We start from the raw sequence: 18,462 nt of genomic DNA on the forward strand, positions 1-18,462 counted from the left end.
CACCAACAACATGCATCCATTCATTGAATTGCAGAGAGTGAGAAAAAGAGGAACCTGATCATTATCACAACCGCAGAGCAAACATGTAAAGATTACAATTACAGCAATAAGCATTAACAAGGCATGCCTTGTTCGGGACCTTCATTTTGGTTACATAACAAGGCATGCCTTGTTTGTCTTCTCCAAATGGTTACAACAGCTTAGAAAGAAGAAACACACCTCCAAGCCTTGTAATTCAGTGGGCCACTTTCCACAAATTGTGGATTTCCAGTGGACCATTCTGGGCCAGACTTGAAATGATTCATCATGCCTGTGAAGCAACATCTGATCGCTGATCGCCATCAGCTGTTGCCTGGACCTGGGCAGCATACTGCAGGTTCCAGAGCACATCTTCCATAGATGGGCGCGTTGAAGACTCTGGAGACAAGCATTTGTTTGTTAGAGAGATCACAATTGAAAGAGACTCTTGTGATGAGGTACCGAGAATGATAGGATCAAGAATGTGCTTTTGCTCTTCATTTTTGCTAAATGACATTGCCTGCAAAACAAAATGAGTTTTATAAGAAAATTTCTGCATTTGGAATAATTCGGGATACGCGCACACACATACATACATATATATACATACGTACGTACGTACGTACACACACACATATATATATACATATATGTATGTATGTATGTGTATGTATGTTTGTGTGTGCATGCACGTGCGCACACGTGTGTGTGTGCGTGCATGTCTGTGTGTATGTCTGTATGTATGTATGTATCCAGATTGGCCTAGAAGAGTCATTTTCATCTTATATGAAAATTCACTTTGACTGCTATGCCAAGCACAAATAAAGTAGTTGGTCTGCAAGCTGTTTGCACTAAGCTAACGGAGGCAAAGAGTTAAAATAAGAGCTCGTCTGCCAGCTAATGGAGGGACTCATCAGACTTTAGCTGGCAGTGGTACGGGTCAGTACGGTATCTTACACCGCAATCTCAGGTGATACTAGGTGGTACGGGTAATTCCATTTGCTTCGGACCAGTATAGACTGATTCGACTCATGTACTGAACCAAACCTCAGTGCCATAATATAGGTATGGTATGGTGGGTATGGATTAGTATGCAGACTTTCTAAGTGCTACTAATCAGACTTTATCAGGTAGCAGTCATGCAGATTAGACAATTCAGACTAAGGGCTTAAAACTTTTGGAGATATGATAAAGTACTAGAAAATATGCAATCAGAAAAACATCTCATTCTTCATGTCACCCATTGGGAAGAGTAAAAAGAGGCTCATAGGTGGTTTCAAATGGACCATATTATTACAACAGACATTTAATAGATTTAGATCTTAAACAAAAACCTAGAATAGACCAGTAGCAAAGAAATTAATGCAACTTTCTTTGGTTTGAATTAGGAAAAGCAGCTGCAGCAGCACAAAAGCAAATTATGCCTCAAAGAAAGGATCTGAAACCTTACGCAACTCTGTTAACCATCAGAAAAAAAATTGAGGAGAAGGTTTTATGGAAAATCTGTTGGGCCGTCAATGTTGAATTCAAGGAAGAAAGTTCATAGATGCAAATCAATTATGTCAACCATGTGGACCCATTGGTTAACAATTTTGGCCTTAACTTTAACTGTATTTAGGACATAGGTATTAAGACTTTGTTTATAGAAAGTTGATGGTTAACATTTGCTTTTGTTTATGACTAAAAAGTTTAACCAAACTCTGGTTTTCTGCTGGTGGTTGAATCTACCAAGGGTGTTAACTGAGCCAACATCTTGGTTGTGGCTGAATCCACTAAGGGTGTTAACCAAACTCTGTCTCATTTCAATGATAAAAGAGTCTCTGTTGGAGGTCTGTGGGCAGATGACACCAAGGGCATTTTTTGACCAGCTCATCGTCTCACAATTTTTTTAATGACATCAAAAGTCGAAGAGACTTATTGTACAATAAAGCTTCAATTAAGTTAACAGGCCTTTATAATATGCAGTTATTCTGACAAGATTCCAGGAGGACCAGCCAAGATTCATAAACACAAGCACATTTATCAAGCCATCTACCATCTATTTAAGGTCCAATCATTGAAAACTTATTCATCAGTCATTACTATCAAGGTAAACCTCTGGTGTTCCTGCGAAGCTTAGATTTGTACTTCAAATCAATTTATAAGATGTCCAAATAAGCAGGAAGTTAGACCACGACATTCATTCAATATGTTCATGAAGGATCATGAATCTCATTTATACTAATGACAGGATGCTTAATTTTGATTAGTTTATTCTTTTTCACCACAACTTGCATTAACAAAAGAATGTTAGACATACCAGTTCCTTTAGGAAATATGCTATTCCTTTTTTGGATAGTGCTGGTCCAACAAGTGCTTCAAGTAAGATTAAGCCAAAGGAGTAAACATCATCATCCACATTTAGCATTTCCCTACAAAGACAAATGTCTGATGTCAAATTTTGGAAAAAGAATAAGTACACTGAAATTTGATTACCTGTAGTCAACAATGGGAGTGCTCTGGGAATAAAATCCCACTGTTTTATTGTCTTAAAAAAGATTTAATCCTTTTTTAAATCATACAAATCTACTTTATTTCACTGCTTTGACAAGAGAAAACATTGTCGAAGTTCAACAGATTTATAGTCATTGGTGTCTCCATAGTGTACTAGAGATATGAATATCTATAGATATTGTTATCTAAAGTCTGCAAAAATTGAGGATGAAAAAAAAAATGCTCTGGCAGAGTTATATTTATGTGAGTATATAAGGGCTAATCTTCACATGTAGCACTGTTCAGACAGTGTCCACTCACAAAAATATGTAAGGTAGGCACTCACAATGCTAAAGATTCGTTGTGCATAGATTTCTGACCTTCTACACTTGCCTGCCAGCCAGAAGATGGTGCATCATAAAATTATTCAACATAGTATCAAAAACGCATGAAATGAAATGCTCAAAGTTTTCATAAAATGGACTGAAGAACAAAAATGCTAATTGCATTGAATTTTGACACACACCTCCTGCTTGTAAATTTCTTCAGAAATAATGGACAACCCATAATCACTCACTTTTGCTATCAAGTGCTCATCAAGCAAAATGTTATCAGTCTTCAGTCGATTGTTGAAGCAACCAGGAATAATTCCTGTATGTAGAAAATGCACAGCCTTTGCTATGCCTATCAAAATTGCCATTCTGTCTGACCACTTAAGAGCCCTCTCCAGACTGCACTCTGCAGGACAAGGTATAAGAACCAAGGCCATTACACATCATATAAAGACAACATACACTATGTTTTTCGGTCAAGGAGCAGGCTTACCAGAAAGATGAGTACGAAGATTTCCATTGGGTACATAGTCATAAATAAGGAAGATCCTGTTTACACTGGAATCATCTGTTACTCCATCAACGCAGTGTCCTAGGAGGCAAACCAAATGTGGGTGGCGAAGTTTTGAAAGCAAATCGAGTCGAAGCTTTAGGTTTCTAATTGAATATTGCTTAAACAATGCCAGGCATCTTATTGCGACAAAGGTTCCATTCTCTAATCTTCCCTTGTAAAGCTGAAAAAATTAGAAGTTTGTCAGATATATGAATTTAATTTAGCAGAAACCAAGCACTATGAAGAGATGGAACAGAAACAAGAACTATAACATGCAGAATTAATATTTATGATAACCCAAGCTTCACACAACAAATGAAGAAAACCTCACTCTACATTCTTACTTCTCTAAGATTTCAGCAGTAATGTAGTTCATATAATATTACTTCATACATCAATGAAAAAAATCACTGAATATTATGTTTGGTTACAGAATATGACGTTTCATTCTGCCATGCTTACAATTTGAAGTCTAACTGTTAAACAAAACCTTGAAAAGAAAAAAATTTGAGGACCTATGCAGGGTATTTTCAGTCCCTCATTAGGTGTATGATGGGTTGGTTTTGGGTAGTTATGCAAGGCCAAGGACCCCAGCTAATCCTTTTGGATAAGGTCCATTATTACAAAGTACAAACAGTGCCAGAGCCCTATGGACAATATGGACTAGGCAAAACTACAGTACAAGCCCTTTTTGGGCTGTCCATGGGCCCAACGTAGTTTTTGTAATTGGACCTGTCCTGGGGGAGGAAATTAGGAGCTTAAATGGGAGGGGTGTTTGAACACCTACATGGGTTTGTTTAGTCCTACACCGGGTGTACAATCGGATGGCCTTGGGTCAAAGTTTGCCATATTAGTGCAAACCACTCCATACTGAGTGTATCATACCATATTGGTACCACACACAATACTCAATACAAGGAGCATTCTTAGTATTGGTAAACAGAATCAACCAGCGCCAGCATTGTACCAATATAATACCAATACAGGTATTGAAACCGGTATTGCGAACAAGGTTTGCTAACTTGGGACTGGACCTGTATCAGTATCATCTTATTATAGTGTCGGTACATAGTATGATACGAGATAGTGATGTGTATTGATTGTCGGTACAGTACGGACTGCATACTGATTTAGTACTTGCATCGTACGGCATGCCCGATATTGTATGGTACTGACTGGTACGGTGAATCCTAATTGCAAACCTTGCTTTGGGTTCTTAAATAGGGCCAAGAAGCTCAATTAATAACTTATGGTTAGCCTTTTTGAGTAAAGTTCCACCATTCTAGGTTGTTGCAAAAATCTTGTTCTCATGTAACAAAATTATGTCATGAACTAGCAAGGTTTTTTAGCTGCCGATGCTACAACCCGTACCAGCACCTGATTGTATGAGCACACCAAATCTCAATAATGTATGCCACTCTAACACCTAGCATTGCTGCAGGGGGTTATTGACTACTACTTCCCTATCAGACAAATATAATACATTTGGTATAGACTGGTACATAAAATTATGTAAATCATATATCTTGCAAATATTTTAAAGCCTAAAGATCATTTTAATACTTGATAACACCTCAGAACCAAAGTTTTAGGGCTTAGACATTAATTTTGTTAGCAAGTAATATAATAAGAATCTTAACATGTAATAAAGAAGAAGCATCACAAAAGTATAGCAGTGCATTCTTACTTAGATTCTGGAAAATCAAACACTAATACTTAGGTCCAAGGCTAAGACGTTTCCAAACAATGAGAATAATGGGTCATGCTTGTTGTTGGTTAATTGATACCAGTCAATATATTTATACATCTTATTAGTTTTCTAATAACTTTTATGAACTTTAGAATTTAGATTAAGTTAATATAAATGTGTTAATAATTCTAAAACACATTAGTAAGTTAACATAAATTATAAATTAGGAGTCACATAATGTGATGCATTACAAGTGTTCTAGCTCAAGAGGGGAAATGAAGAATAGACTCCACTGCAGTTGTATGCTCAGTCTATGCCCATGGTGTTCTATGGTCCTTGTCCCACCAACATGCCATACATTTACCACTAGTTGGTGCAGCTAAGGGACCCTATAGGATTCCGTATCTTGCATGAGATCAAGGTGACACAAATAATAGAAGGCAATCTCAAAGCACAGATTTATGGTTTAGAGTCTAGGGTTTTGGGGTTAGTGCCTTAGCGGCAGGGCATTTAGGATTTAAAAAATTAAAAGCAATAAACTAAAAGCTAAGGGATTAAGAACTTAAACCAAATCTATAGATACCTAGAAGGCCTCACACCTCCTCTTCTTGTTGGACCTTCAGCTTCGTACCTTTGGTCTTCATAGGCCTCGATAGAAGAACCCTAGCCCCTCACCAAAATATTTTCCTAAATTGCAGCCCCATACATGGACTCTCAATCAGCCTTACACCACTCAAGAATTTGAGATGCATCTTAAGAGAAATTATTGCTTTGATGATGGAAAAGAGTACACAGGGTTATTTATAGGTTCTAGGCCCCTAAAAGGAAACTAATGGAGGACTTTTGGAACTCAACCAAAATTCCAAGTAAGGTTAGCTGAACCACCTCGACTGGAATGGTTCAGGATGTATTGAACCAAACCAGTCAACGGTCGGGGCGGTTCAGGTAGCCAAGATGGTTTGGCCCTTAATAAACCCACCCATCCCCCTTCCCTGGCGGTCTAGATTTCACAAATCTCTCTCTCTATCTCCCGCCACTGCCATCTCCAGCAATGGCTCCTTTTAGTGAAAAAGAAGGAAGAAAGGAAAGGAGAGAAAGAAAGAGGCACGGTAATGCCAAGCATCACCGTTGCACCCTCCTGCAACAAGTTCTCCATCATCCAAAACCTCCTTCGCCACTAGATCCATGCTCCCCAAGCCACAATCTCAACTATCGAGCATTGTCTAACGGTGGTACAGGTGCTCTTACAATCAATCCCTCTCTCTCTCTCTCCCTCCTTCCCTCTCTCTCTTTCTTCCTCACCCCTTCTCCCTCTCCCTCCCTCTTTCTCTTATCCTCTATGTTGGAAGATGAGTGAATATCATAATAAGTTGTCAAGATTATGATTACTATGGTAAGTATGACCTCAAAGATTCCAAGATCAGATATCATAGCTATTATGCTCAGAATATCATGGCTATTAGAGTTGTAAATATCATAGCTATTATGGTAATGATTATTATAGATTCCAGGATCAAATTTATCCTATTGTTAGATATAATTGTTTAATTTCCATATGTGTATAGATACAATTATAAAGCTATCATAGTAGCTATTCCATTTTAGTCTATTTAAAGAGCTGTATTCATGAAGTTGATAATGAGAAATAAAAATATTATCTTTTATGGCTCTTTTTTCATAAGATATCAGAGCTAGCTAACCCAAGATGTGCTCCACTATAGCCGCCGGCCACTCTAAAAAACGACCAGCCGCCATCAATCAGGGTTAGAAAATCCTCTGCTGCCACCATTCAGACTTGCTACAGGTCCTGCCGCCACCGACAAGTCTTGAAAGAGACTCCCTTGCAACCACTGTCTAGCCTCTATCGATTCCTATTCTGCTACTGATCATCTCCCACCTCTATTTTTTCTGTTGCAATCAAATCTTGGTTGAGCAATTATTTTTTGATCTAAGATTGTGAAGACAACAATGACAAGATCAATCAGAGACAAAGGAGACTCTTCATCCAGAGCCACAACAGAGAGGAGCAATACTGTCACCGACACATCTCTCGAGGTAGATTATTCTACTGGATCTGCTCTTCCACTTACCATTCACACAAAACTGAAAGGTACAAATTACTTAGAATGATCGCAATCGGTCAAGTTAGCCGTGAAAGGTTGAGCCAAGTTTAGATATCTGACGGGTAGTGTCAAAGAGCCCACTGAAACTGATTCCAATTTTCAGACTTGGACAAGGGAGAATGCAGTGGTTATGGCATAGCTCCTCAATTCCATGAGCCGATTATTGCAAAGATCTATCTATTTCACTCAACAGTGAAAGAAATCTGGAATGCTGTTGAGGAGACATATTCTGATCAAAAAAATCATTTTCAAATCTTCAAGTTGAAGTCCAAGCTATGGCGATCGACACAGAGAGATCGAGATGTTACCACCTACTACAATGAGATGGTAACACTGTGGCAGGAGTTGGACCTATATCGTACAGTTGAGTTAAAAGATCCCAAAGAATGTACAAGACACAAAAAGGGTGAAGATGATGATAGGATGTATATGTTCTTGACTGGAATGAACCAAAAATTTGATGAGGCAACAAGGAGAATCTTGAGTCGGAAGCCACGGCCCTCTATTAGGGAAGTGTTCTCTAAGATCCGACTAGAAGAAAGCCGGAGGAAGGTTATGCTTTATTCATCTTCATCTCATGTTACTCCTAGAGCTGAAAGTTCAGTCCTTGCAACCTGAAAACCGGAGGCAGAAGGAGAAAAAAAAAGCGGCCATGGTGTGACCATTGTAGGAAGTCGGGGCATACTCGAGAGACTTGCTGGCACCTTCACGGCAAGCCTCCTAACTAGAAGAAGAAGTCCAATGGTAGAGCTCTTCAAACTGCCACTGATAATACTTTAGAACAATCGATCGAATCTGACTCGGCCAACTTCACGAAGGAACAACTGGAGCAACTGTATCGATTGTTTAAATCTTTACAATTCTCCACTACTCCTTGTTCTCTAGCCTACCAAGGTAACTCAATTGTGTCATTCAATACCTCCCTTGATTTTCAGAATCTTTAGATTATTGACTCTAGCGCAACTGAACATATGACTAGTTGCTCTCAATTATTTTCATCTTATAGTCCCTGTGCAGGCAATCAAAAAAATCAAGGTTGCTGATGGATCTTTTTTAGCAATTGTCGGAAGGGTTTGGTCATGGTCTCACTTAACTGACTCTCCATAATGTCCTTCATGTTCCCAAATTATCCTATAATTTATTGTCCATCAGTAAACTTATCTATGATTTGAATTGTCATGCTAATTTTCACCATTCTCACTGTGAATTTTAGGATCTGACAACAGGAAGGATGATTGGTATTGCTAGAGAAAGAGGATTTTATTTCCTTGAAGATGGATCATGATCTGGTAGACTTGTACAGGGTATCTGTTTAGAGTCTATTTCTTTTTCTACTGATCCTGAAATAATGTTGTGGCACTATAGATTAAACCACTTAAGTTTTCACTATTTAAAATATTTATACCCAAATTTATTTTTGAATAAATATCCATCTTCATTTAAATGTGAAATTTACACTTTAACAAAATTACATATGACTGTTTTTCCCTCACAACCATATAGGCCAACACAACCTTTTTTATTAGTTCACAGTGATGTGTGGGGACCCTCAAGGATTCTTACAATTTCAGAAAAAAAATGATTTGTGTCTTTCATTGATGACCATACTAAAATTAGTTGGATGTACCTATTAAAGAAAAAATCTGAAGTTACTAAAATTTTTAAAAACTTTTAATCTATGGTTCATACCCAATTTAATAAAAAAATTTAGATTTTTCAGAGTAACAATGGTAGAAAATTTTTTAATTCAAATTTAGAATATTTTTTCTTGAAAAAAGGTATTGTTCATCAAAGTTCTTATACTAATATCCCACAATAAAATGAGATTGCGGAAAAAAAAATAGACATATTTTGGAAATTGCTAAAGCTCTTCTTTTTGCAACTAATGTTCCTAACTGTCTTTGGGGTGAAACAATTCTTACGGCCACGCATCTCATTAATCGCATGCCCTCAAAGATTTTAAATTTTAAAACTCCCTTGCATGTTTTCATAAAAAAATTTTCTAACTCTCGAATACCCTCTGGTCTGCCTATTTGACTATTTGGTTGCACAATTTATGTCCATAATTATGACCAAAATCATGAGAAATTTGACCCGAAAGCCATTAAGTATGTATTTGTGAGATATGCACCCACCTAAAAAGCGTATAAGTGCTATGACCCCATTTCAAAAAAAAAATTTGCAACAATGGATGTCTCTTTTTTTAAACAAACTCCATATTTTAACTCTTATCTTCAGGAGGAGGGAGAAAGAAGATGTAAGAAATTCTAGCATATTTGAAAATAAATTTATTTTTTTCTTTGTTCCTTATCGTGTGGATGTCCCAACACTTGCATCCGAGAATGAAATTGTTACTGAAAATGAAAATCCAAACCAGCAAAATAATGCTAAAAGTAAAAATTCTGCAACAAACATTGATAAAATTTCTTCAAATATTTTAAATAATGAAGAACTTGAAGGTTCACCTGTGGTCCCACCATATATTCATGATCAGAATGAAAGAAAAGTAAATATAAATAGGCACTTTGGAAAAGTCTACTCTAAAAAGGATGTTCTTCAAGAAAAGGAGTCCAAGGCTTCTCTTCATAGTCATAAGTCTAAACCGGAACTGGACCAAGATTCTTCAGATAATTCTAATTCCAATTCTGATTTCAATTCTAATTCTCCAATTGTACCCAATGAATTAAATCTTCCCATTGCTGTTCGTAAGGGTATTAGAATATGACTAAGTATCCAATATCCAAATATGTGTCCTATACTAATCTATCACCATCTTTTTCAATTTTTTCCTCTCATCTTTCTCTTGTGAAAATTTCAACAACTATGTAGGATGCTCTACGAATTCCAGAGTAAAGGAAAGCCGTGTTAGGAGAGATGCGGGCACTTGAGAAGAACAGGACTTGGGAAGTAGTGGATATTCCTAGAGGGAAGAAGACAGTGGGTTGTAAGTGGGCGTTCAATTTTAAATACAAATCTAATGGCTCTTTTGAAAGATACAAGATGAGATTAGTGGCAAAGGGATTTACACAAACCTATAGTATTGACTACATGGAGACCTTTGCACCTGTGGCCAAACTAAACACTGTTAGGGTGTTGTTCTCATTAGCTGTTGACCTCGATTGGCCATTACAGTAGCTGGACATTAAAAATACATTGTTGAATGGAGATTTAGAAGAAGAAGTTTATATGGCTGCACCTTCTGACTTTGCTACAGAGTTTGGGTCCTGAGTTTGTAGACTCAAGAAATTTTTTTATGGCCTTAAACAATCTCCAAGGGTCTGGTTCGACAAATTCACTATATCGATGAAGAATCAGGGATATTGCTAAGCACAATCAGACCATATTATGTTCTATAAGCATGGAGAGAGCAAGAAGATTACTGTTCTTATTGTGTATGTGAATGATATCATCTTAACCGGTGATGATGTTGCTGAGATAGAACGATTGAAGAGTAGTTTGGCTAAAGAGTTTGAAATCAAAGATTTGGGGCTAGTCAAATATTTTCTTGGAATGGAAGTTGCTCGCTCTCAGAAGGGGTTAGTTGTGAATTAGAGAAAGTACATTCTTGATCTCCTCAAAGAAACTAGAATGAGTGGGTCTAGACCTACAGATACTCCCATTGACTCTAATGTCAAATTGGTTGATAGTGAAAAAGATAAGGTGGTTGACAGTTCGAGATATCAGAGACTAGTGAGGAAGCTGATTTACTTATGTTACACAAGATCTGACATTGCATTTGCTGTGAGTAGAATAAGTCAGTTTATGCATTTTCCTTAGAAAGCACATCTTGATGCGATTTATAGGATCTTGCGGTACTTGAAGAGTTCCCCTAAAAAAGATTTGTTTTTTCAAAAATATTCTTAGAGAAATATAAAGACTTTTACAGATGCTGATTAGGCAGCTTCTTCAACCGACTGAAAATCCACCACTGACTACTGTACTTATGTTTAGGAAAATCTGATTACTTGAAGGAGCAAGAAGCAGAATGTTGTATCTAGGAGCAGTGCTGAAGTCGGATATAGAGCCATGGCAAATGGTATTTGTGAGTCACTTTGGCTTCAGTAAATTCTAGGTGAATTACATCTTTCCATAAATTTTTCTATGAAGTTGTACTGCGATAATAAAGCTGCAATCAGTATTGCCCATAATCCAGTTCAACATGACCGTACCAAATATGTAGAGATTGACTAGCACTTTATCAAGGAGAAGCTTGAAGCTGGAGTTATTTGCATGCCGTTTGTTTCCATTTCGCAACAAGCGGCCGACTTACTTACCAAAGGGCTGTCCTCTCATCTTTTCAATTTTCTCATTGGCAAGTTGGGCTTACTTGACATCTACGCACCAACTTGAGGGGGAGTGTTGGAAGATGAGTAAATATCATAATGAGTTGTCAAGATTATGACCACTATGGTAAGTATGACCTCAAGGATTTCAAGATTAGATATCATGGCTATTATGGTCAGAATATCAGGGCTATTATAGTCATAAATATCATAGCTATTATGGTAGTAATTATTATAGATTCCAAGATCAAATTTATCCTATTGTTAGATACAATTGTTTAGCTTTCAAATGTGTGTGGATACAATTGTAAAGCTACCATAGTAGCTATTCCATTTTAGTCTATTTAAAGAGCTGTATCATGAAGTTGATAATGAGAAATAAAAATATTATCTTTTACGGCTCTTTTTTCACACTCTATCTCCTCCCTCTCTCCCTCCTCCCTATTCTAGTATGCCCCAGAATGGCATGGTGTGGATTCGTATCATGTTAAACTAGTTGCCGACCAATACGAGCCTCCAAACCATTTTGACAAACCTTAATTCAAAGACTAAAGTCCTAAGACATCTCAACTAAGAAAATTTAATAGAAGAGAGCTTTTAGAACAATCATCTTTCTAACAATAAGAAGGCTAAGGCTTCAAATGGTATTTAGCTGACCTTTTGGCTGATGGTATGCAGATTACCATTAGATCCTTTGATCTTCATCTAGGACTTGGGTTCAGCTTTTGAGAATTTAAAAGGTGACTAGTGCTCCGCGTAACAATTTTGGATAGTGTGGGTATCTCTGTCTCCATTTGGTAGCCTTCTAAAAGAAAACCTTATGACGATGATGGGTGCCATTGGGATCTTTTGATGGTGGTCTGTTCAGTATTGGATACTTTTTAGCTCCGGCACTAAGCTACCTACTGTCCAATAGTTCAATGGTTAATTATTTATCACAGGATCATCTAAGGTGTACCTTGGCTTGATATGATCCTAAGTGTTAGGAGTTGTTGTTTTGGTTGCTTCGTATAACGATTTTGAACAGTGTGGGTGTCTATGTCTCCATCTAGTAGCCTTCTAGAAGAAAACCTTATGATGGTGATGGGTGCCATTGGAATCTTTTGGTGGTGGTCTGTTCACTATTGGATACTTTCTAGCTCGGGTACTAAGCTAACTACTGTCAAATATTTTTGATGCTTAAGCATTTATCACCGGATCATCTAAGGTGCACCTAGGCTCGATATGATCCTAAGTGTCAAGAGTTGTTGTTTTGGGAGCTCGGCACACCTCTAATTTGCATCCATAGTTATTTTCTCCCTCATTCTTTGCATTCCCTTCTTCCTCCTACTCATGTCCTTTCCTTACCATTTCTCTTTTTTCCTTTTATAAGATTCAGCCTTCCATTTTTTTCTTCAATTTATTGTCCATTGGAATCGATTTTGATTTAAAATAATTGTTTTGTTTTCTTCTTTATCCCTTTTACCTGATCATTCCCAGCCCTTTCTCCCTCCTCCTTTTTCTTCTCCCTTCATTCTCATATGCCACTTATTATCCCACTTCTTTGTTCATTTCTTTGCATTTTTTCTTTCAAATATCCTAAACTATGAAGACTAGAATGGTATATGAAGCAAATGATGGAGCACTTGGTAGGCCCACAAGGCACATGGAGGCAACACAGTCAAACATTAATGAAGAAAATGTGCAGCATTTCTTAGACTTTTTACACAAAATAAATAATTCCAAAAGGGACAGGTGGAGGTCCAGTTGATTAAAAGAAGATAATTACACAGAGGACATGCAAATTTGAGAAAAGAAAGAGATCATAGAGATTCTTGAGTTCCCCTTTCAAATTAGTATCAATTTGGCATAAAAGGGAAGAAAACATCTATGAACACTTTGAAGTTTGAAATGCCTAACTGGCCTTGATGATCTGAGAATGTATCAGTGGTTAATTTTCAAATACATAAGTGAGTGGAGTTCCTTCTGGTAGACATACTTGTTTGATTTTAAGTGAAAAAAATTGCAACTAATTAAAACAAATGGACAAAGGGGGGAAAAAGTTACTTGTTATCAACTGGACAATCGCCAATTATATCTTACAAACTATAAGAGTTTGTCAAGGACTTTGAAAGCCACGAGGTAAATCACATTTCAATAAAGTCAACAAGCACAATAAGGTAATGTCATTTTTAAAATACCTGATGTTAGCATCACCAAAATGAAGTATAGAAACTTGGTCAGCAAGCTCTAGTAGGAAATTGACCAAAAAAGCACGGTTTAGAAGCAAACCGTACAAGGAAATCACAGCAAAATAATTCTGGGACATATCAAAGGCAGGGGGGAAACCTAGTTATTTTTTCAAGTAGATTTACATCAAAACTATATATAATAGAGACTAGAGAGTATTGGTCACATGTTAGGGTACAATTACCATAAAACATAATATATAAAGATCCTTGTGCCTAATAGCTTATATATAGCAGAAAACATTTAGCTTTTCATACTTCATTACAGATCCTCTAGTTCACTAGGTATCATATATATATATATATACATATATATATATATTCCAGCCAAAACAGACCAAAAGTGATTCTCTCTTTGCTCTTCAGATTCATTTAGCTCATTTATTCTTTACCCAGTTTTCAGTCATGCCATGATAAATTGCTTCATGTGCAAGGTTCTTTGTAAGAGATGTCAACATATTCAGTGAGATATTCAAAGGTTCATAAATAAGCACCTTCCCTATTGAACCCTCGCCTACGTATGCTGAATGCTCAAAATTTTTTGTTGCTTCCTTTAACTCTTCTAGAGAAAACACTCGATATGTAGGCAACACTTGCATTCCTAGCTTCATGGCTTGAGAAATATACCCTGAAAAAGCAAAAGAGAGAAGCAGTCAATTTTAACCAAATAGTGCAACCCACATGCTTTGGTTCAAATTGAATTCATTGTTACAATGTCATAATTTGCAAGTGAGGGCAATCTTACAAGCATACGCATATAACTCTATCCCTTGATATCTTAAATTATAATTCTCCTAAATGTTAAAGGAAATTTTTCATACTTTATTTAAGTTAAATGACTTCAGATCCTCAATTTCTTGCCAGTGAGATGTAACAATATGAAAACCTTTATTGCACAAGATATAGCTTCTGACTTTCCACACCCCCCAAACCGAGTTGGAGAGAGAGCAGGATAAAATATAAAGGCTATTATCATTTTACATAACTGTATACTGGAGCAGTTGTCTGATGGCATACGATATGTAGTAACATACATCAAGAAAATTGGTGATTTTTTTCCACTTTTTCCTTTTCTGAAAGAATAGGAGGGTGGTCAGGTTGTTAATGCAGTATATTATTTTCTTTCATTATGCTTAATTGCTCATTAGAATCAACAGGTATGTTTGTATCAAAAGAGCAGAATGTATGACTGGTTTAACTGATTCAAGTATAAATTAAATATGCTCCAAAGATCATCATGATCATTTTCCAACTATTTACACAAGGTGGAGAATATGGTGCAGAATACTAACTCAAGAAGGCTCCATCAAAGAATCAAGCATATTTTTAGGACAACTGGTCAACCTGATGCCAACCTTCTGGTGCTCAGTTTGTGGTAAAAGAGGGACCTCGCATGCAACCAAGAAGGGTGGTTATGCCTCATAGCCACAGTAAAGCCTCACAGAGGTAAGCAAAGACCCATCAAGACTCCTCTAGACTTGGAAAAAGTCTTGATGAAGAGGGAAGGTGAGAAGTTCTGATATAAGCAGCTAACTTCTGAGACATAACTTGTATGCAAAAGAATCAAAAATTGAAATGAAGTCCAAAAATGCTCCAAAGAGGAGTTTCAAATCGTGAAACATGCAGCAGTCTGGTGTGAAAAAAAAAAAGGGTCCAGGGAGGGGGTGTTAATATAAGCTACATTATATCGTAATTGTATTAAAGTATCTTATTTTCTCTATGTGCATTGTTCTTTCTCATACCAGGGATTATGAAATATCTTTCTATTTGGATTAAGTCAGCAGACGGTTCGGGAAAATATTGAGAACCTGTAGTTACAACTTAAGTCAAAGGAACAATCAGCTGATATATCTAATAAAAAATTTAGGACAATAATTGTTTTCTAAATATATATTCAAAGTATGAAGTCATTTTAAGTTTTCATGAGAAAGTATGCAAATTGAACAGCAACCATGATAGAGGGACACAAGAATGGGTCATAGTAGAAATCAAAAAGTGGCTCTAGATTTTGATGTGTTTTGAATTCTCAGAGAATATTGGACAGTTGCCAATCCTCATAGCAGTTTGGCCCTCACAATAAATAGGGTCAGTGTAATGAATGTGCAGTTCACATTTAAGATTAGGTGGATAGATGGAACAAAATTTTCCTAGAGATATGACCTTAATGTAGGAGCATGACAACATGTTGCTTTGTCTAAGGAAACAGAGTCTCCACAGAACACAACAAAGCCAAAAGTAAAATATCAAACAGAAAGTTCACTGGGAGAAACAATGATAAGGAAAGCATGAATCTTCAGCAAGGAGAAGAAAAAGGAATGAGATAATGATAATGCTATGAAGTTTTTTCAAAATAAACAAGGGAAAGGCATATAAATGAGAAAGTGGAGCAATAATAAATTGATCCACCAAACAAGCCCCATGCAGTGTCCAAGTGAAGAAATGGTTATGAAAATTAGACCACCCAACAAATGACAATGTCAGAATTATGGAGAGGCTTTCAATGGAAGGGACATTTAGATGTCCATTTGCCTTACGAGCTTAACCATTAACAAGAGTCACACAGCTCACATCAAATCAGAGGTGTGCTCTTGTTGCAGCAAATACCTTCTAGAAACAAGGCAAACTCAAGACCTAGGAAATAGCAAATGGTGTCTACATATTAAATTGGTGTTAGCCAGGGTTGGCATGCCATCACTATAAACAATTATTGCATCGAATAACTATAACATTTTTTTCTCCTGCATTAACAGTGAAGATGCATACCAAAATTAATAGGACCAGTCTTCTAACTTCTAAGTAATAACAGATATATCAGTATAGTGTGTTGTTCTAGGTCAAGGAATATAGAGAAGTTTTCAGAAAGTTAGAACACTTACTTGCATTTGCAAGAAGCTCAGAGGAGAATCCTGTGGCTGAATTTTCTTGCACTGGCTTTGGCAATAAGCGCTGCTCTGCTATTGCTCGCCGGCAGTTTCTTCTGCAGACAACCAAAAACACAAGCAAAAGCACGAGCACAACTAGAGTAATTCCTCCAATGACTGCAACCATCAACCCAATGTCTCTAGTCTTTGCATCTTTCCCCTTGATTTGACTTTTTTGGCAATATTTATCTTTGCGCTGATGTTGAGGGTCAATGGACAGACAATTCCCATTGAACTTAACAGCTCTTTTGTTAGAATTTGAGTTCAAACATGAAGGCAACCCACCGGTCAGTCTATTTGTGGATATATCAACATACCCAAGTTGGCTGCTACAGGTTATACTGCTGGAAATGGATCCAGTGAACATATTAGATGCCAGGTTCAAATAACTGATGTTTGGCAGTGAAAAAAGTTCTGCTGGTGGCGTCCCTTCGAGCAAGTTGCATGATAGGTCAAGATGCTGTAGCCGACTCAATTCCCCAAACTGCTCTGGGATCTCGCCAGTCAATGAGTTCTTGCTAAGTAAAGCAGTGACCAACCCTTTGGGCATTGCTGGTAGTTCAGAATCTAATTTATTATCCCTCAAATCCAAAAGGTCGAGACTGGTTAAGCCACTTAGATCCGGGATTGCACCTGAAATATTATTGCCTGACAAAGCAAGTTCAGTGAGAGTGGTGACTCTGCCAATTGTTGCCGGCAATGGCCCATGCAAGCGATTGCCCCGCAAGCTCAGAACTGTAAGGTTTGAAAATGAATCGAACCAATCAGGAACAGTGTCATTGAAAAAATTCCCATCCAGAGTCAGTGTTTGAAGCCTTGTCATGGCTGACAACTTTGGAGGAATTGAACCATATAGAAAGTTGGAACTCAAATCGAGCACTTCAAGCGCATTCAGCCGGTGGATTTTGTCAGGAAGAGGACCCCATATCCCCAAAGAAACCAGAATCACTACTTTCAGGGTAGTCAGCCTGGTCAGAGTTGTGACAAAGGAATCAACAGAGAAGCTTTCAGATAGTGTTTGATCTGGGATCGAGTAGCCTTCGAACTCACCTGGCTTGGCAAGCTTGTCACCCACAATTTTGAGCATAGTGACCAAGTCTCCTTCACAACCGACATGGACAACCGGCGAAGAAGGGGCATAACATAGGTCATCCGTGTTGTTCCAAGCATCCAACTGTTTGGGGTACTGCAACTGTTTCCTTAGCTGCAGCAGCTGCTGGGTTTGTGATGTCTGTATTTGCTCAGTTCTCCGGATCAAGAACAAACAAGAAAATATGACAACAAGAAACACGAGAGCACGCGCCATTAAACTCGAAGAAGCTCCCGTGGATTTGCTTGAAGGATTCTCTTACAGGAGAACAGTAGCATGGAAGGAAACGGTTGGAAAGCAAGAAATGTTTTTGGATAAAGCACGGTCAACTAAAAGAAAACCCTTAGAACTTGCTCCAATTTCTGCCTGAAATGACATGACAAGCTTCTTTTTCGCTGAAAGACTTCAACTTTTTAGCCAACTTGAGCTCTCCAAGCGATCAAAAAAGAGATTTTTATATCAAAATCTCGACTTCCCGACCAAGCTGGCGAGCACGCACCAAGAAAAAACGACGGAAACGAAGAAAAAACCACAAATTTCTCCAGAACCCGAGGATCTTTCACGAGATCATAGCAATGGCGGAGAGGAGAAAGCTATTGGAGGACTGGCCCTCTTAAAGGCCGAAGGACGCTCCCATGGTAGGAAACCTTGAATTCGGGGAAGATGCAATCGATGAAGATGGGGAAGAGGACGAGAGGGCAGGCGGTGACCGTGCAAGCTTATTTAAAGTTCCCACATGGCTTCTCCCATGG

The 18,462-nt window shown here is 37.7% G+C and overlaps 1 protein-coding gene across 1 annotated transcript; it reads right to left on the minus strand.

Annotated features, from left to right (window-relative positions):
• Nucleotides 1–153: 153 nt before the first annotated feature.
• Nucleotides 154–18,134, minus strand: LOC105051396 (probable inactive leucine-rich repeat receptor-like protein kinase At3g03770). Its single transcript, XM_010931831.4, has 7 exons — nucleotides 16,576–18,134; nucleotides 14,194–14,327; nucleotides 3,316–3,556; nucleotides 3,017–3,228; nucleotides 2,837–2,883; nucleotides 2,318–2,429; nucleotides 154–538 (listed from the first exon to the last, which is right to left on the minus strand). Exons 1-7 carry the CDS (start codon nucleotides 17,924–17,926, stop codon nucleotides 305–307), a joined length of 2,331 nt encoding a protein of 776 aa, XP_010930133.1. The 5' UTR covers nucleotides 17,927–18,134; the 3' UTR covers nucleotides 154–304.
• Between the last annotated feature and the right edge of the window lie 328 nt (nucleotides 18,135–18,462).

This window comes from Elaeis guineensis, chromosome 9 (genome assembly GCF_000442705.2).
Source record: "Elaeis guineensis isolate ETL-2024a chromosome 9, EG11, whole genome shotgun sequence".
Taxonomy (NCBI): Eukaryota; Viridiplantae; Streptophyta; class Magnoliopsida; order Arecales; family Arecaceae; genus Elaeis; species Elaeis guineensis.

What these genes read in the sequence shown, in the direction of transcription:
- LOC105051396 (XM_010931831.4), bottom strand. Translation starts at nt 17,926, where the DNA reads ATGGCGCGTGCTCTCGTGTTTCTTGTTGTCATATTTTCTTGTTTGTTC. An exon ending in TCTTCGTACTCATCTTTCTG is followed by an intron (nt 3,229 to 3,315) that starts GTAAGCCTGCTC and finishes CTTGTCCTGCAG; the next exon opens with AGTGCAGTCTGGAGAGGGCT. An exon ending in CATATTTCCTAAAGGAACTG is followed by an intron (nt 539 to 2,317) that starts GTATGTCTAACA and finishes TTTGTTTTGCAG; the next exon opens with GCAATGTCATTTAGCAAAAA.